General features: G+C 42.9%; 1 protein-coding gene across 2 annotated transcripts in view; it reads left to right on the top strand.

Moving 5' to 3' along the window:
• Nucleotides 1–19,779, top strand: part of Mrrf (mitochondrial ribosome recycling factor) — a 52,715-nt gene that overhangs the window by 14,791 nt on the left and 18,145 nt on the right. For both annotated transcript variants that reach the window (XM_021155532.2, XM_085834973.1), the window contains 2 exons: nucleotides 141–259; nucleotides 6,126–6,217. In XM_021155532.2, coding sequence (XP_021011191.1) covers nucleotides 141–259; nucleotides 6,126–6,217 — 211 coding nt within the window. The remainder of the gene's footprint in view (nucleotides 1–140; nucleotides 260–6,125; nucleotides 6,218–19,779) is intronic.

The following is a 19,779-nucleotide window of genomic DNA, read 5'->3' as shown; positions in this document are numbered from 1 at the left end:
CTCCACTGCCTGAAACTTCCTATGAACAGCCTTGCCACATTGGTAAGATGCTTATGTATGTTGGTTGAATCTGATTAGATAAAGAGGTATGGGCTTCTAAGGTCCTTTAGAATCCTAAAACCTTATTACTTTTTCTTTAGGATCCCTTGATCATATTACTGTGGTAACTGCTGATGGGAAGGTTGCTCTAAATCAGATTGGCCAGATCTCCATGAAGTCGCCACAGGTGATTCTGGTGAATATGGCCAGCTTCCCAGAGGTAAGGTGCCTTTTTGGAAGGGTCCGTCTTCAGAGTTTCTTTTGGAATAAAGGAGGTTTGATCAGGTCAGAAGGAAATGTTCCCTTTTGTTTGGGAAAAAAATTATGAAAGAAAATTTAGGATTAAAAAAAAAAAGCTCTCTTATTTCTATATATCTTATCTGTTAAACTCAAATGTTACAGTGACCAACTAAGTAATTTGAAAAACAATAATGGAGAGTAGTGACTGGCTCTTGGGGGAGTGTAAGGGTCTGCTAACCTGCTGTCTTAGTTACTTTTCTATCGCTGTGACAAATCACTATGACCAAGGCAAGTTAAAGAAGAAAGCACTTAATTCGAGTCTCATAGTTCCAGGGGGTTAGTCTCTGACCATCATGGAGGGGAACATGGTAGCAGTCAGGCAGACATAGAGATGGAGCTTAGCTAAAAGCTTTTGAAACTTCAACACCTCTTCCAACAAGGCCACACATAATAATCCTTCCCAAACAGTTCCACAAAATGGGGACCAAACATTCAAATATATGATTCTAAAGGGGCCATTCTCATTCAAACCACCATACCTGGAAGTAGTCATGTGGCCTGTTTCTGGGGCACCTCTTGCCCAGTTCTTGCTGAAGATTGCAGGGTAGAAATGTAGGCCTGTAATTCCTATTAACTGATGCTCCAGTTTTTAGTTTCAAAAGAAGCTAGTAATCCTGAATGTTGTACAAAGTATCGTTTGTTGTCTAAATGTTTTGGAATAATCCACTTTTCTCTTTTAAAAATGTCTGGCACCCAGGAGTGCTGACTTGTGTCTGTTATCTCAGCTCTTAGGAGTTAGAGGCAGGAGGACCAATGAGACTGCCTCAAAATAAACTAGAAACTCTTGAGACAGATTAAATATTTTAATGGGCTAGATATGGCCTGAGGGCCATTTTGTGAGCCCTGTATTAGAATTTGGAGAAGACCGTCCAGGAGGTCAGCTTGGTTCAGACGAGACACCAATACAAGTAGTGCCTGGCTTTAGAGACTGGGGGATGAGGTGCGTCTCACCTTCAGGCTCCAGTTGAGAAACCTAGAGAACCTGAAATCTAGCCCCCTCTCCACCTCCAACTGGCCTGGTCCTCTGGCAAGTCCCTTCTTCTCTGGGCTTCCATTTCCTCACCTTCCTGCTCTGGTCTCTGTCTCAGTAGATTTGTCTGTGCCCTGGATTTGACAAACTAGCTTAGCACAGGAGCAGAATCAACCATCTCCAACCAGAAGACTCCTGAGGCTACTAGGCCAGTTGAGCTTCTAGAGCTACAGCTACTCTCTGCCCAACTCCAGTCCAGTCCTTCAGCCTGAGTGAACTTGAATGTTTCAAAGTGTATATTGGGTTGTGCCATTCTCATAATTCAAAACAGTCTTTAAGAAATAAAAGCCCAGCCGGGTGTGGTGGCGCACACCTTTAATCCCAGCACTCGGGAGGCAGAGGCAGGCAGATTTCTGAGTTCGAGGCCAGCCTGGTCTACAGAGTGAGTTCCAGGACAGCCAGGGCTACACAGAGAAACCCTGTCTCGAAAAACCAAAAAAAAAAAAAAGAAAGAAAGAAATGAAAGCCCAAAATCTTTACTGTGATCATGAAGGCTTTAGGTGATCTGGCCTTGGCCTGCTTCCAGTCTTTGCAGTCCTGTGGCACTGTATCCTGGTACACCGCTCTACTCATACTGGCCTTAGAGCACATCATGCCTTTTGCATCTTCTGGGCCTTTGTAGGTACTGCTCCTGTGACTTGAAACACCCTGACTGGCTATTTACTCCTCCTGTGATGAGGTACAATATGAGTGTCACTTACCCACTAGGTTGTAAGCTTTTAGTAGAAGAGTCATATATAATGTGTTCATTGTATCCACATCAAACACAATGCCTGGACCATGAAAGCATTCCATACATTGTCCTTAAGTTGGTGGATATGTGTTATTAGGTTTATGGAAAGGAAGCACTCATTCATAGTGTTACTGAGGAGCATAGAAATGGATGCAAAGGAAACTGTCAACTTTCCCTCCTTGGCCCCCTCTGGACCACTGAGGCCTCTCTGCCCTGTTCATCTAATCCCATAGGCACTGTAAGCCAATTTAGGGAATAGCCTCCTAATTACACAGTTTGAAGACCTCATCAGACAGATTGCTTTTCAGAGCCAGCCACTTCTCTTATTAAATAGCAAATGATATTCACAGAGTAGCACCTGATTGACCACCAGAGCATCTCTTATGAAGCAGGAGGAGGTATTAACTGCTTAATTTTTTCTTAGGAAGTTGGAGTGTATTTTCATCTTTCGGCTAAAGTATCTTTGCCATCTCTTTAGTATGCAGTTCCCTGGGTTTTGGGAAATGCTTTACCAGTATCTCAGTAGTGGGGTCCATGTACAGGCACAGGGAGGGAGTGGTAGTTACGTTGTCCTTTGAATTCCTTGTTCTCATCTGGTGTATACATTAAACAAACAGCTCTAACTAAACATTTCCTTCCTCCAGCTTTAGAAGCTGCCATAGAGTACTAAGGTTCATAGCTTCAAAATGCTGAGCTAATCCTCCTTGTGTTTATAGAATTCCTCTCTGTTTCACGTGCAGTTGACTTTCTTCCCAAACGTGAACATTTCTGTGTCATGCTGTTGTGACACAGTACAGATTTACATGTAAAATCTTTCAAACGCATTGAAGGCAAAAACTGTGTTGCATTTGTTTAGCATATATTCTGCTTGATAAATGGTGCACACAGTTGCTCCCTTTCCTAAACATGCCTGAAGCTACAGTTAATGATGAGAGAGAAAAGAATCGAATAAAAACCATAGCGTCATTTGAATAAAGCAAAGAACAACAACAACAAAAATTAGCAGTCTCCATTATTTTTCTGTGGATGGAAGATGTGTGGAAATCTCTGCTGGGTTGGCGGTCACCTTCTTACAGCTTCTTTCACACATCAACAGAAAGACCAACACAAGTGTTCTGTTTTGTGGCTCAGGCAGCAGACTCAGAGGCTCACCTCCCCCAGCTTCACACTGCTATTGCACAGAGCTCTGCTTGACATGGAGGCTTCAGAGTCCTCCAAGTGAGTAGGTTCTATATGTAGGCTGGGAACTCATTGATGCTTAAGAGGTCCTAGAGGTCTGTTTCCATGTACTTTGTATTATAAGGGCTCACGGAAGTGTAAAGTGGAAGGGCAGTAATCCATATGGCACTAACAGGGTTGACTGTTTACTGCCTACAGACATTTTGCTATTCCTTGTCCATCATGGAGGGTTAGCTTAAGAATAGCAAGGGCAGGCATTGCTAATTGATAGTGTAACACTTCTCTGCCTATCCCCATATGGGGTCAGTGATCTTTCTCACTATATACAGTATTCTAGTAGCTGTAACCAGTTGGTTAGTATTAAGAGCAAAGCAACCAGTCTACCTTAGGATACCAGTGAGTGCCCCCTTCTAGGGATGGAATAAAGGCTAGGATGAGGGAAGGAAATTGTATATGTATGTATGCCTTTTGTTTGTTTGTTTGACCCATGGATCATTTAAACATACTGTTAGAGAAATGATTGTAATTTCCTGAGGTCTGTGTCCTACCAAAATATACACACCTAGGATAAATTAGAATTACTTTCAGTGGGTTTCTTTATATATAAAAAAATCCCACTTAACATTTTTCCCTGAATATAAAGACATAAAAAAAATGTAAAAAATAAGGTTTTGAAGTAAGATTAGGAGATGCATTTTCTAATACATTTATTTAAACAAGATTACTAATATCTTGTTCAAGTGTTTGGTGCACACTTGCCTTATACTTCAGCTGGCACTGTACCTTCTACTGTGAAGGTGGAAATATTAGGGCACACTTCCTGCCTAGCTTGGTGAGTGAGTACTCTTGTACCTTCAAGGGAAGGTTGTGTGGGATTACTTGAGCTAGACTGAAAGGGAGCTTGGTGGTGGTAGGGGGAGTTGCTGGTTATGTGGTGAGAAGCTGTAGAAGGCTGGGGGATGGGAGATAAAGCTTCCTCTGTGAAGTGGGGGTACTCCCTTTACTCTTAACTCTACATATGAATGATTTTGTTAAGAGTAGCTATTCTCTGCAGCGGGGTACTAACTTTATTTCTTTGCCTAGTTATCCTCTTTAATTTGACTTCATGTGTGTGAGTGTTTTATCTGCTTAGTGTGTACCATGTGCATGCGGTACACACAGGGGCCAGAAGATGGTGAGGGATCCCCTGGAGTTGGGTTACATATGGTGAGTGGCTGCCACGTGGGTGCCAAGAAACAAACTTAGCTCCTCTGCAAAAGCAGTAAGTGTTGGTAACTGTTGAGCCATCTCTTCAGTTCCACATAGATATGAAGTGCTCATAGTCTGTTCCTCATGTAATGATTACTGAGTATACTGAGCTTGAGGATCTTTATAAAGACAAAGTAACAACTTTGGGCCAAATGCAGTTCAGCTTCTCCTTACCCCTGAGAGTAACTGAAGTTTTATAGGTCATGTCTTTATTGCATATTTCTTGGGTTGTCAAAGAATGCTGTCTGTGCTAAAGGATTTGGCTTTACCCTGTAGGCCACTTGTTCACAGTCAACAGCTGGTGCTTGATTATATCACAGCTCCCTTTCCAACCTGAGAGTCTATGCCAGAAATGCCATTCTTCACATCTGGGTGTGGATATTCTAGTTTGCCATTTTGACCTCATACAGGTATAGGATTAAGATTATTTAAAGATGGAATGGAAGTTTTTTAGATACCTCCTCTAAAACATTAACAGTGAGATGCTTGGAGAAATAAAATAGGTGTGTGCCACCCTCCATGCCTTTCAGACATAAGAGCTGGGGAGGAACTCAAAGACAGGAATTGGCCTTGAATTCCAGTGGCATAGCATGATCTGCTCTGGAAAAACCTGAAATACTTTTGAGTATGTCAGAAGCCTTGTTCTTGTGAGTTTGTTGTCATCTAGTGGAAATCTCTTCTACCCACTTTCTGTTGCTTTTAGGATTGATACAAGGTGAGGCTGAATGTTAGGGACTCTGCACTAGGGAGGGAGCCTGTCAGAGGGGTTCCTGAAGGGTGTTAGGACGATAGTGTTTCAGTGTGATGCTTTCATTAACTCTGCCATTAACTTGTGTTCAGTACACGGACACAGTTTATTCACACACTAACAGCTCTTACTGAATGTTAACAGTGCCAATCACTGAGTAAGGTGCTTTAGCTCACTCACTGTCTTAGTGATGCCCGGGTACCTCATCATCTCTGATTGTGAATGATCAAATATACCACGCAGGGATCCTGGTCCCAGAGCTAGCTATAAACTGAAGCTTTTCTGACTCCAAGATCGTGCTTTGACTCTTCTGCCATTCTGCCCTTTTTGCTGTGCACACCATTGGAGGTTTATTGCTCATGCCGAAGTGTGTGTAAGCTTGGTATTGAGTGTAGATGTGAACGAGTTAAATTTATTTACTCATTCCACATTGGCACTGGTATATTTTGAGTGTAAAATGTCAACTGGAATTTTTAACGTATGAAATCTTTCATCTGTCTTTGCACCGATCTTTGCACAGACCAGCCCTCCTCCCTGGAGGATTTATTGTGGTTTTGATCTGTGTTGCCTCAAACCATTGAAATCTTTTCAAAGAAGCAGAGCTGTTTTCTTTTTCTTTTTTCTACTCTTTCTTTTTTCCTTCCGCAATACACTGGTACCAGGAGTGGACATAGTTTGCTATTCAGCTTGATCAAAGCACTCTACACCAGTGTAACTTCCTGATCTTACTGGTAACAGAACTAAATGTTTCCATGTTCTGCCAAGATGGGTTGCCAGTTATCGACAGAGGGCTTGCATCTGGTAATAATTATTTACTAATTCTGTTTACCTTTTGATCTGGTTTTCAGTGTACAGCTGCAGCTATCAAGGCTATAAGAGAAAGTGGAATGAATCTGAACCCAGAAGTGGAAGGAACACTAATTCGGGTACCCATTCCTAAGTAAGTTGGCTGAGATCCACGTATTCCAGTGGTGTGGGGTAGTTGCCCTTGGATGGAAACCAGTGGCCTGCAGCATTCTTGAGCCAATGATGTGGCTCACTTACCTGTGTCTTTTACTCTGGCTGTGCTATAAGATCAGTTTGCTGGTACAGTCTTGTTTACCGAATACCTATGTGTGCTAGATGCTTGGTCTACAGCAGTGAATTTCAGAACCCCCTGTCCTCACATTTTCTGGCAGGAAAGTTAGGGCAAGTTAGCACACAGAGTCATCACAGCTCACATGAAGTGAATTCTAGGAGGAGATAAAAGGCATTGGTATTCAAGTGAGGGCGAGTGGTGGGAGGGTTAGAGGAGAGGGCAGTTTTAGTATGTGGGGATTCTGTAAGGAGCTAATGCTTCTGCCGAGAACCTGATGAGGAGACAGAATCATCAGCCTAGGGGAAACAGTCCAGGAAAGATGAGTGGCAAGCAAAGGCCTCAGATCACAAAGCAACTTGACACTTGTCAACTCTAACCCCATAATCCCTATCGAATTATTTTTACATTAGTCTTTGGTAATTGAAGAATTAAAGGCATAGATCCAAAGTCATGGTTTTTTGTTTTGTTTCTTAATGGGGTTTTAAATGAATAAAAATAGATCTTTGTTCCTAAAATTGAAAAGAGAAGACAGGGCTGATGAGATGGTTCAGTGGGTTAAAAACAAACCCTTGCCATAGAAGCCTGATAGGCTGACTTCAGTCCCTGAGCCCACATAAAGGTGGAAAGAAGCAACTGACTCTATAGAGTTGTTCTCTGGCCTCACGTGTGGGCTGTGGCAGCAACCCCTCCCCACCAATAATAAATTAAAAATATTTTTAAAAAGAAAAGGTAATACTTGGGAAGTGGGGTCAGGAGAGTCAGAAGTTTAAGGCCAGTCTGATCTACACAATGTAACTCTTTCTTGAAAGAACTGACTGGATGGTGACATGTTTGAGTAATAGAAAATCTGGTGTGCCTGAAGCTCAAAGAAAGGTTAGTGAGAGCAGGGTTTGGACAGGTACCGATGGGAGGTTCAAGGCCATGGAAGGAATCGGGATTTCTTCTAATGGTGAGGAGAAGCCATTGGATGGGTTAAGGGCATGGATTGATGATCTTACAGAACTTTGTGGGTGTCTCTCTCGTTGCTAATTAACATATGGAATTTATGAGACAGTAGAGATAAAAAGAACAGTCAACAATCAAAGTTACAACAATCCAGGTGAAACATGAGCCATGGTTACACAGCAGAAAAACAAAGCCCCTATTACTACTACACAGCACCACACACTGGATCAATTTGTTTAGCCATTCAACAAATACTGAGTAGTAACCATAGGACACATGCTTTATTGTGGTACAGCAGTAAACAGAACAGCAAAGCTCCTTGTTCTTCTGAAGCTCACCTGAGAGTTAGTTGAGCAGATGTAATAAGCTGTCAGTGTAATGTCCAGTGATGCTAATGTCTATGAAGAATCAGCAGGGCAAAGAGATAAAGGAGGGCTGGAGAGAGCTCAGCGGGGGAGAGTACTTACTGCCCTTGCAGAGGACCTACCTGGCTTCAGTTCCCGGCACGTACGTTAGATAGCTTACAACTGTATCTCCAGTTCCGAGAGATTTGATCAGCCTTTTGGCATTGTCTTACTTCCTATTGCCGTGAGAAAACACCATGACCAAGGCAGCCTATACATGGAGGAGTTTATTTGGGACTGATAGTTCCAGAAGTACTGGAATCTATTACCATCGTAGTAAGGAGCATGGTGGTAGACAGGCAGGCATGATGCTGGAACAGCAGCTGAGAGCTCACAAGCAGAAAGCATAGTATACACTGGGGGATGGAAAGAGTTTTTCTGAAACTTCAAAGCCAGCCCCACACCTCCTCTAAGAAGACCACACCTCCAAATCCTTTCACAGTTCCACCAACTAGGGACCAAGTATTCAGACACACGCACTGAGTGAGGACCCTTCTCGCTCACACCACCACAGGCCTCTTGAACACTAGTACATCTGTGGTGTACATGAACTCATGTGGGTATGTACATTGACACACAAATTAAAAAAAATCTTTTAAAAAAGTTAGAGAAATTTGGGGGTTTTATACAAGCAAGCTTCAGAAAGGAAGGGACATTTGAATGATGTAAAGCAAACGAATGACATCTTCCAGATAACTAGAAAGGAGAGAGAATGACCGGGTTCCTGTTGTGTCACCTGGCATGCCGTATAACTTTATGGAAACTGCTTCATTTGTCATGATTGGCTCTAAGAGGTGAACTTGTACCTTTGAGGCGAGCTCCAGGACAGCCAGAGCTATAAAGAGAAACCCTGTCTCGAAAAAACCAAAAAAAAAAAAAAAAAAAAAAAGAGGCCTTAGTTTCTAAAGCTGGGAGCTCTGCTCAGCTTTCCTTGGCTACAAAATGTCATGTATCATAGTATCATGATTTTTTTTTCCCTCCCCTCCCCTCCCCTCCCCTCCCCTCCCCTCCCCTCCCTCCCTCCCTCCCTCCCTCCCTCCCTCCCTCCCTCGCTTCCTTCCTTGCTTCCTTGCTTCCTTGCTTCCTTCCATTTCTTTTTGTGGTGAAGTCTTGCTGCGTGGCCAGGTATTTGAGATGCTGCTGCCTCAGCCTGCAGAGTGCTGAGAGCACAGAAAGCAGGGTGCACGCGTGGCCGTGAGAGCCATGACATGAGAGTCACAACACCAAGGATACTAAGAACTGCCTTGACTGCACTTTTTCTTGCCTTATGGTCAGAAAATAGCTCCACTTTTCATACTGTATAAAACTGAATTAACACTCTGCTCTGACATTGTGCGAATTAGGCAGTATAGCCTTGTACTTAACAGCCATAAAGACCAATATATGTTTGCTTGGGAAGTGTCTTCTGAGCATGTCTATACCAGACTCTGGTGGGGACATATAGGCCTTATGTTTACTTTATGTTTGTTCATAGACGATTTGTCAGGCACCTTGTTTGTATCACCTCCAGCTTGCTTGAGAAAGCCACTGTGGCCCACAGTTTATTGAAAAAAAGCCCTGAAGCTCTAAGAAATTAAGAAATTGCCCAAGATCAAATGACCAGTAAATAGTAGGGAGGATTTGAGAATCATAAGTTTTTCTGTTACTCTCTGTTCAGATAAATAATTCTGGAAAGTGCTGAAAGTACTCATGAATATCAGAAGCAGGATTTATAAGTAGAGGGCTTGAGAGATGGCTCAGCAGTTAGGAGTGCTTACTGCCCTTCCAGAGGACCCAAGTTCAGTTCCTAGTACCTTATCAGGCATCTTACAGCTGCTGTTAACACCAGCTCAAGGGTCTGCCATTCTTTGGCCTCATGGAGTACCCACACACATTTGGCATATGCCCCCCATACATTCATGTAAATACAAGTAAAATCTTTAAAAATCATTTTTAGGGCTAGTCATGGTAGTACATTTATTCAGAATATATATGGTGACAGAGTTGAAATCTAAGCAGTGTCTCTTCTTCCTGCCCTGTGTATAACCTGCAAGCTCCTGGCAGAGTGATGGCCAGTGTATTAATCCTTCTCTGCTCTTAATATTCACTGTCCATTGAAGTAACAGTGTATGGGGTTTCTTTACTCCCAACAGATCACATGGCTTATTGTCACTCTTAACCTTATGAAATCTCTGCCTGTCTTTGTGTACTCTTTTACCTACTTTACAAATAATAACCTTAAACACAGAAAGCCACTAGAGCCATGTGGAAGTCACTGCCAAGACCTAATGGAAACTTTGGTTCTTTTACTTTAAAACCAACTTTTATCCCCTCACATGACATAGCTTCCATAATAAAGAACAGACCATCCATTTTTTATCTGGAAAACTACCAAACACATAATTCAGTAAGGGGCCTCATGACCCTGCCACCTTGTCAAAGAGAAGAAAGTATATAAAAAATGAGGTTTGCAGGAGCAGAGGGTTTTGGTCTGTCAACTTTCTCTTGGATTACATCCATTAGCCAAGATAAAATATTGTAAGAACTAATGTAACGAATCCTGTGTCTTTGAAATTTACAAGTTAAACACACAGATCCTTCAAATTTATATTTGACACACCAAGGGCAACCGTTAACTCCAGCAGGATTGCAAAGATGCGTGTTATGTCAGTCTGATCTTTCAAATAAAAATGTGACAAGCGTTTGGGCTGATCTGAAGTGAACCCAAGTCAACAGTGAACACGAACAACAGAATTCATAGCATTGCAAAATCTGGGGACTGTAGAGGAACCTGGCAGACCTGAAGACAGACTCTTCAGTTTGGGACAGGAGGAAGTCAAGGCTCAGCAAAGTGAAATGGCCTGTACAATTGCAGACAGGAGATTAAGAAACCAGAGAATCTATTCCTCTTGTAATATTTAAAAATTTATTGGGTCTTTTCTCTCTCTCTCTCTCTCTCTCTCTCTCTCTCTCTCTCTCTCTCTCTCTCTCTCTCTCTCTTTCTGTGTACCTCTGGCTGTCCTGGAACTCACTCTTTAGACCAGGCTGGCCTCAAATAGCCACCAGTAGTAGGTCTTCTCACTTCTCTTAATCTTGGAAAGTTCATCTGTAAAATTAAAATCATGGGATTGTTTATGTTGTTCTTGGGAGACAATGACACCTGGCAGAACCCACTTGATGCAATCAAATGCTGTTCTTTCCTTCATTCCTTCTCACAGACGGATAAGGGCCTCACTCCCTTTATAGAGATGAGGACATAGAGTCAGAAGACTAAAGCACTGGCCCTGGCTCTCACAGCTAGTGTAAGGCTCATGTCCATGCACATGTACATACCCCAAAGCAAGTTTGGGAAATACAAGAGTTGGGGGGAGAGGAGGAGGAGGAGGAGGAGGAGGTCACTAAGATCCATTTCTGTTTTTAAAATTGCAAGCTTAGTTCTAGGAAGATTTGCCTTCTCTGGCTATTTGTGACTCTTGTGCCTCTGGGTCATCTACAAGTTTGCTTCTTTGCCTTAACTCTGGTTGCTCAACTGCAATTCTGTAGCTGAGCCTCTCTGAGCTCCTACCTCACTGCATCACACTTTTGAGAGTCTTAGTTCTGTAAAAAAGAGTTTGTTTGAGTTCATGGCTCTCTGATCAGTGAAGAGATGGAAGATGGTAGGAGGTCAGGCCCAGAAGTTGAGTAGTCCTTTTCTTTTTGCTGCCATCGAAGATCAGCCATATGGCTGGGGTTGTTTTGTTTGTTTGTTTGTATGTATGTTTGTTTTGAAACAGGGTTTCACTATAGTGTTGGCTGTTCTGGACCTCTCTGCCCTATGTAGACCAGGATGGCCTTAAACTTGTAGAAAACTATCTGACTCCGCCTCTTGAGCCCTGGGTTAAAGGTGTGTAACAACAAGCTTGGTGGCTTGTAGGAATTTATCGTGTTGTTTTTTTCTGGTAAAAATACTCTACACTGTTCTTCAGGAAATAGATTTTGTACTGTTTTCTCACTAAATGAAGCAGTATGTCCTGTTCTCTATGAGAATTCCCTATTTTTTTCAAGGCAAGATTTTATGTAGCCTAGGCTAATCCTAAACTTGCTAGCTAAAAATGACCCTGAATGTTTGATCTAATGTGCACCACCATACCTGGTTTATTCCTTATTTTGTTTTGTTTTGTTTTGTCAGTGTTTTGAGACAGGGTTTTTCTGTGTAGCCCTAACTGTCCTGGAACTTGCTCTGTAGACCAGGCTGGCCTTGAACTCAGAGACTGGCCTGCCTCTGCCTTCCAAGTACTAGAATCAAAGGCATGCACCACCACTGCCTGGCTTCTTTATTCTTTTTTAAAGGTTGTTCAGTGTTTGCATTTTTCATTTAGCACTATTTCCCAAATGTCAGATATCTTGTTTTAAATTGTTTTTCTTTTGGTGGCTTTTTTCCTTAGATTTGTTTATTTTAGTTTAGTTATATGATTGTTTTGCCTGCATGTATGCATGTGCACTGTGTGTGTGTGTGCCTGATGCCTATGGAAATCAGAAGAGGGTGTCAGATCTCCTAGAACTGGAGTTGTGGTGACTGTGAGTGACCTTGTGGGTGCTGATTAGCCATCCTGAGGCCTCTGTGAGAGTGAGCAGTGCTCTTAACTGCTAGGCTGTCTTTCCAGCCTCTTAGCTGTGTTTTAGCTCTTGTAAATTCTAAAGCCTGACTCCAAATCCTGCTGAGAACCGATGAGGTGGAAAGTTGGGAGCTGGGGAAGAGGTGACTGTGGAGTGTGAGGCCTGAGGTTGCTCTTCTGCTTGGTGTTCCTCGTGCCTGCAACACCTCTGTGCAGTGCTGAGTTGCTGAGAGATACGGACACTTCAGGATTCCACAGCCATCCTCAGCGTACTTGGGTGACCTCTCCACTGTTCCCCAGACCCAAACCTGTTGTTATCCTTGTGGACACCTCTATGATAGTTGATGCCTCCTTCTGCTCACGGATTGGCTGATGGTAGTAAGCAAGGGGACACTGTGCTCTGTTTGCTTCATCCCATTTGACGGTTTCCTTTGTTGTCGTGGTGGTGGTTGTTATACATAATCACTGTAAACCTTTGAGAGTTTCCTCAGGTTCATAGGTGAGGACAAGCAGAGTTAAAGAGGATCCAGATTTGGAGCTATTTCACGTCAGATATTTAGTCTTGCTTCTATAGCCTTGTAAGAGTGCTTTCTGTTTCACATTTGCTGGTTTGCATAGTAAAGGGTGCAGAGATTGATATTTTAAATTTTAATAATATAGGTGTCTTAGTTACTGGTTTATTGCTATGAAGAGATACCATGACCAAGGCAAGTTATAGAAAAAAGCATTTAATTAGGGGCTTGCTTACAGTTTCAGAAGTTTGATCACTAAGAGTAAACTATTTCCAGGGCCCAGAGAGATGGTTCAGTGGGTAAGAGCACTCTCTGCTTTACAGAAGTCCCAGATTGAGCTCCCAGGCCACTTGCTTACAGTTTCAGAAGTTTGATCACTAAGAGTAAACTATTTCCAGGGCCCAGAGAGATGGTTCAGTGGGTAAGAGCACTCTCTGCTTTACAGAAGTCCCAGATTGAGCTCCCAGGCCCACGTTGTGGCTAACAGCTGTCTGTAACTACAGTTCTAAGGGATCTGTTGTTATTTTATGGCTTCCGTGGACACCAGACATGGACATATGTGCAGGAAAAATACTCAGAAACCATAAAGTAAAAGTAAATTAATATTAAAAACATAATTTTCAACACTCAAATCATCTGACAGTGGGTTTGTATGCCATGTTTTAGTTGGGCAGTCTAAAGTACAGTACTTCAGGAATCTTTAACTCTCCTTAAAGGTGTATCTTAAGTTTAGTGAGTACTATTTCCAGTGTACATGATGCTCGGCTGGGGGCACACACATTTAATCACATACTCAGGAGGCAGAGGCAGGCAGATCTCTATGAGTTCAAAATAGCCTGGTCTACATCGTGGGCTTCAGACGAGTCAGGGTTACATAATGAGACTGTGTCTTAAAATAAGTAAATAACTAGAAATCAAGTATATATGAGTGAGTTTATCTTAAAAAAAATCAAATGTACATGAGGGTGTGTTTAGATCAATTTATATGTCCCTGTAACTACCATTCCAATCAAGATATAAAATAGTTTTTAGTTGCCATTTCCCTCTTGACAGATCATCTCCCACCCACCTGTGTTTCCTCCTCTGATACCAGACAACTACCATGTACTTTTAGAAGAATATAGAAGGGTTTGGTTTTTTATTTTGTTTTGGGCTCCCCCCCCCCAAATAGAAAGCATCCTGGACAGTCAGTAACTTATTTGATAGATATTTGTTGCTGAGTGTGTTCTTTGTGTAGACACAGGATAAAGTGGGCAGCAGGCTAGACAAAGCCCTTTACCATGTGGCACTTGAGCAGAGGAGGTCAGTAACACACACAGAAGGAGAGAAGGGGGCTTATGGAGAAGAATGATTTTGTTCTCTCTCCTGCATAAAAGCGTGGAGGGGAAGGAACAGGATGCCACGGATGGAGCTGATGAGGATACTGATTCAGTCATGAAGACACTCTGGGCTGTCTTCAGAGATAGATGATTACACAGCAGGGAACTAAAGTGTGTGGGAGAGTGGCATGTACCTGTATGTGACCCTGAACAGAGGAAACCAAGTCTGAAGGCCCTGAGGGAGTCTGCCTTGGCTATTCGAGAAACAGCATGAGGACTTGTGCTGTGGCAGAGAGCGCAGGGATGAAGTCAGAGTGCAATGAGGAAGCCGAGGCCTGGAGGATTTTACAAACTGTGATGAGGATTTTGGCTTTGACTTAGAATGACACAGAATCATTAAGGATTTTGAACAGGGGAATAGTGTAGATCTCTCTGGCTGCTGTTGTAAAGATTATTCTGTAAAATGCAAAGGATAAAGCCAGGGACCATTCACACACAGTGATGGCCTTGGTCTGGTTAATGGTGGAGTTGCTGAGAGGTGCATGGATTCTGGGGGAGTTTTAATGTTAGGGCCACGGAGGTGACTCAGCAGCCGAGCTTGACAACGTGGAGTGCGTCCTTGGGATCCTCTTAGTGGAAGGAGAGAAGGAACTCCTGAAAGTTTTCCACTCACCTCCACTCATGAGTGATGCCACACACATACCCACCTCCAGGACACAAGTAAAAAGAAAAGTAATTTCTTTTTTTTACTTTTTATTGATTCTTCGTGAATTTTACATCATGCTCTCCAATCCTGTTCATCTTCTAGTCCCTCTATATCTGCCCTCTGCCCTTACAACACCCTCCACCACCAAAGATAACAAAAAATACTGAGAGACAGTGGGGAAAAGACAGCCCAGATCTGACAAAACATAAACAGAAGCATAGGATGAGAGTTATGCAGTATAACTCCTAGGGTAATTCTGAGCAGAGGCTATCCCTGGAGGAGCCCTACCGGCCAGGAGTAGCTAGGGAGTCTGCTTGGGAATGATCTCAGCTGAATGTAATGGAAGGTTTGACAGTTTGGAAGCCAGAAGCTGTGGGCATCTGTGCTCCTCAGATCAGGGTGGTGTGCACCGCCCTCAGTATCTGTAAGATGAGATTAAGAGTTTGTGATTTGAGGAGTAATCAGGTATTATATGTGGGCTTCTTCCTTGGGGGACCAAACAGGTACTCAGTATGTTTTAACTCCTTGTCTTTCAGTGTTTGAATTCATTCTTGCAGTTAGGCAATTCTTGGACACGGCTTTTTAAAAATTTTTTTTAAAGTCCTGGCTATTTGGGAGTGAAATCAAGGCTACTTTTATTTTTGCTCACTGGGTCTCTTCTAGTCCCGAGTGCTTTCTTTCCTCTTCATACTAACCCCTCTCCCAGCCTCATGTGCATGCCTTTTTTTTTTTTCTTTCCTTTGCTCTGCTTTTAGGGATGGGAGGAGTTGAGTCATTATGTTGTAATTATCTTGGAATTTAAGTTGCTCAGGAGCACCGTAGTTTGATTGTTAATAAGCACTTGGTTTATTCTTTGAATATGAATTACAGTGAACAAGACCCCTTGGAAGGTATACTCAAATAAAGTCTAGTATAGATTGGCTTTATGTTTCTGGTAAAGCCAGAGATGCTAGCCATCCTCCCCACCCAGTGACCTGTTCCCTCCCAATGCTACTCATTGGGTATCTGCCAACATTAGCTCCCTCTGTTCCTCTGGACACTGAATGGGAGCTCTGATGCCTTACTGGCTTCCTCCTCCACACCAAAGTTCTGAGGCGATCAAAGGAGAATTCCTCATAGAATTAGACCAGAAAGTTTCCAAGATAAGAAGTCTTGGCTGCCCCCATATACAAATACACCCGATTTCTCCAGGAAGTTTGCCTGTGACAACAGGCTGGATGTGGTGGGTAGGATGGTCCCCAGCTTAGTTGGATGAGGAGGAAAATTGCTATACAACCAGGGAGAGCCATGGCAGAGCTAGAGGACAGCCAAAGAAACCAATATGATAAGTACTGTGTTCTTGGGCAGGATAATCCAGCTCTCTGAGCCCCATATACTTTGTGTATAAAACAGAATAATCACAGCATTTACTCTTGTGACCTGTGTGTGTGTGTTTAGTAGAAGTGATACTTTGAATTCTGAATATTTTTTCTCCCTGGATTAGAAATGCACAGTACAGTGGCTTTATGGTGATCCTGGCAGGGAGAGTGAGTCTTGGCTCCCAGGTGGCCGTGTGATCACCAGGAAGGAGTGCTGTGTTGCCAAGCCACATGGCCTAAAAGGCTAGGGTGTGAAGTAGTACATTTTCAAATCAGGCTATCTTTAGTCTATAATGAGCTCATTAGTGCATATCCCCATCATAAGTCAAGTTATGTAAATGGGATTAAATGTCTGTGACAGCACAGGTTGCTTTGTTTTATTATTTCACAAGTGTCCTTTCGTAGCGGTCTCATTTTGTTCCAGCTGTAGAAGTGTCCTTTAGAAGTGCCTATAGTACAGATGTGGAAGCTGGGGCTGGGAAGTTTAAAAGCCTGCCCAAGGTCACAGATTAGTAAGTAGAAGAGCCATTTTTCAGGCTTGAACCCATCTGCTTCCGAAGTTCGTGTTCTAACTGTGCTGTCTATTGTTCCAATTAGTTTTGCCCTGGCTTTATAGTTCTTGTTACAGGGGGGTGTGCTTGATTAGCACATTGCAGGAAGTATTGATGAAGCTGTTACATTATACAGCCTCCACATTTATAGACATTGGTAATTCTGAAAGAAAAAGCAAGTCAGAAGGAGAAAGCCTGAGGGTCTGACTTGGGCTTAGTGACTTTGAACTGTACCTTAGCAATTGCTGGCTCTCTCCCTGAGCTTCTGTGCCACTGTCCTCTGTCTGCCATTTATTCAGGTCAGTTCAGCAAACTGCCTCTTCCTGTTACATGTCTCCACAGATCTTAGTGTACAGTGCACTTGTAAGCATAGCTGCTGGATTTGACTAACCAACGGTGAGGAATGTAGCAGAATGCCTGGAGTTCAGGACTCGGGCCATAATGAGCTCAGATTCTAGGTCTAGCAGGAATGTGACCTGCTGCTTCATCTGAGTCTCAGCATCATCTGAAGTGTTGTGACAGTCACTGAGTTAATACAGCATACATCAGCTTAGAGCTTGGCACTTGGAAAGAGCTCTGCAGGTGTTACCGTTTCTGAAGCAGAAAGGATGTTAGAGTCAGATGATGAGGCAGATATAGTTGAGCAGAATGTCATCCACCACAGATAGCAAGTTCTCTTTGTGTTGCTCTATTGTTTTCTACACTTATGACATTTTGTATATTTACTTATTTACTGTCTGTCTCTCCTTTGCTGGAATGTGAGTGCCTTGAAAAGAGGAAGAGCTGTGTTGATTTTATTCATCTATGTATCCGTAGCCTGGAACAGGGTTTAGCATGTAGTAAGTACGTAATGATAGGACCAGTGTTTGTGGTATAAATGAGTGTGAGCACCCACTATGTGTACCCTGCTCTTCCCGGTACTGTCATGTATTATATAATACGTTCATAACAGTCCTTGGGGCCCTATGTTATCATCCCTATTTTATAGATGAGAAAACCACAGTCACAGAGGAAGGAAGTTCTTTGAATCTCTGTGACTAGGGTCACATTGTGAGTAGGTGTAGGGATGGGTCACCTTCTCAGTGGCTAAGCTTGTAGCCCCTGAGCTGTTCTTCTTCAGTAAAAGACAACCTTTTGGGTTCTTTCCCTTTTTGGCGTTGGGTATGGAAACTAGGGCTTTGCACATGCTTGGCAGATGCTCTACCACAGATTTATACCCTGGCCCTTCATCATTTATTCTTTATGTTATTGACAAGTTAAAAAATTGTAGTTTAGTGACTGCATATCCTTTTCTTTTCTTATTTTTATTGGATATTTATATTTATATTTCCTGATTCCCCCCCCCAGACCCCCTATCCCATCTTCACTCCTCCTGCTTCTATGAGGATTCTAGAGAAATGGCTCAATGGTTAAGAGCACTGACTGCTTTTCTAGAGATTCTATGTTTAATTCCCAGCAACCACATGGTAGCTCACAGCCATCTGTAATGGGATCCGATTCACTCTTCTGGAGTGTCTAAGAGAGCAACAGTATAGTCATATATATTAAATAAAAAAATAAATCGTAAAAAAAAACAAAAAAAACTGAAGCTGATATTTGGCTCCACCAACAAGCAGATCAAACTAGCATATGCTTTTCCTTAACCACCATCTACCATTTGGTCTTTGTGGAAGACAATGTTTTAAAAAACATTTACTTACCATTGCTCGTGGTTTGTATGCCACCACACATGTGTGGAGGTCATTGGAAAACTTGAGGAGTTGGTTCTGGTTCCTCCTGTGTGAGCCGAGGAGTCACATTCAGGTTGTCAGACTCGGCAGTAAGTGCACTCACCAGCTGAGCTATCTTAATGTCCAGAAGGCGACACTGTCATCCCACCTCATCCCTAGTCTTGTATTTAATAGAGGAGAAAGTAGTAGTGGGTAGTGTTTATGAGGACATCATATTTCTCCCAAATAATCCAGTAAATAAGTAGAGTTAGATGTGTTTGACAGGCAGGGAAACTGAGACAAGCTTAGACATGAAAACTCTGGCCCTCAAACCCCACTAGTATCTTCAGAGACCTGCCTCAAGTGCTCCTCCAGATGACAGCTGCAGAGGAAAAGTGTGTGCCATGGTTGCTCAGACTGTGACAGAGCAGAGGTTAGAGAGCTCTGGTCTCACTTGTCTGCCAAGTCTGTGCTTGTGTGTGTGTGTGTGTGTGTGTGTGTACATGTATGAGCTTCAGCAAGTGTTTGGACCACTTAGTGCAGGGCTTGAGTTCCAGTCCTTTCTAGCTGACTGAGAAGATGAATGGCTTAAAGGAGACCATTCAGCTGGGAGTTGGGACTCCTGACCTCTCTCCTTTTTTCTTTCTGTTAGCATAGGTGGTAGGAATCCTTCCCAAGTGTATGATTCTCTTTAGTCTGATGTCCTTATGAGACATTAATGTATGTAAGATGGGTTAATGGGAGGGGTGGGGTAGGGTACTTAGAAGCATAGGAAATCTGGCCGGGCTACACAAACAAAAACATTTCCTTCAGGGCTTGAAGCCCCAAAGCATTGAGTAGCTCGTACCAGCAAACAACGAAGCAGGGCATGTGCCTGCTACTGATTGTGGGTCTGTGCTCTTGCTGGAGGGAAGTCTCCCAGCTGCCCAGTGAGGGGGTGACATGTTCTCTCTGGAATTTTCAGAGATGTGCTTTGATACGCTGTTCCCTAGAATGCAGCTGCCATCTTAGTGTGCCACCTCTGCTGTTGGAGCCGAAGTCACGGTCTCTGCAGCCCTATCACCTGCTGCCTCCCTCTCCTGTTTTTCTTCTTTTCTTTTCTTTTCTTTTCTTTTCTTTTCTTTTCTTTTCTTTTCTTTTCTTTTCTTTTCTTTTCTTTTCTTTTCTTTTCTTTTCTTTTCTTTCCTTGGTAGTACTGAGTATTGAACCTTCCCATGCTAGGGCCAGTGCCCCTCCACTGAGCTATGCCCCAGCCCTTTTTCTACGTTTTGAGACAGGGTCTCATAAAGTTGCCAGACAGGCTTTGAACTCATTTTGTAGTCCAGGAAAGCCTTGAGCTTAGCAGT

The sequence above is a fragment of the Mus caroli genome, unplaced genomic scaffold (assembly GCF_978045245.1).
Source record: "Mus caroli unplaced genomic scaffold, Mus_caroli_1 scaffold_2, whole genome shotgun sequence".
NCBI classification, from domain to species: domain Eukaryota; kingdom Metazoa; phylum Chordata; class Mammalia; order Rodentia; family Muridae; genus Mus; species Mus caroli.
This window is presented reverse-complemented; position numbering and strand designations above follow the sequence as displayed.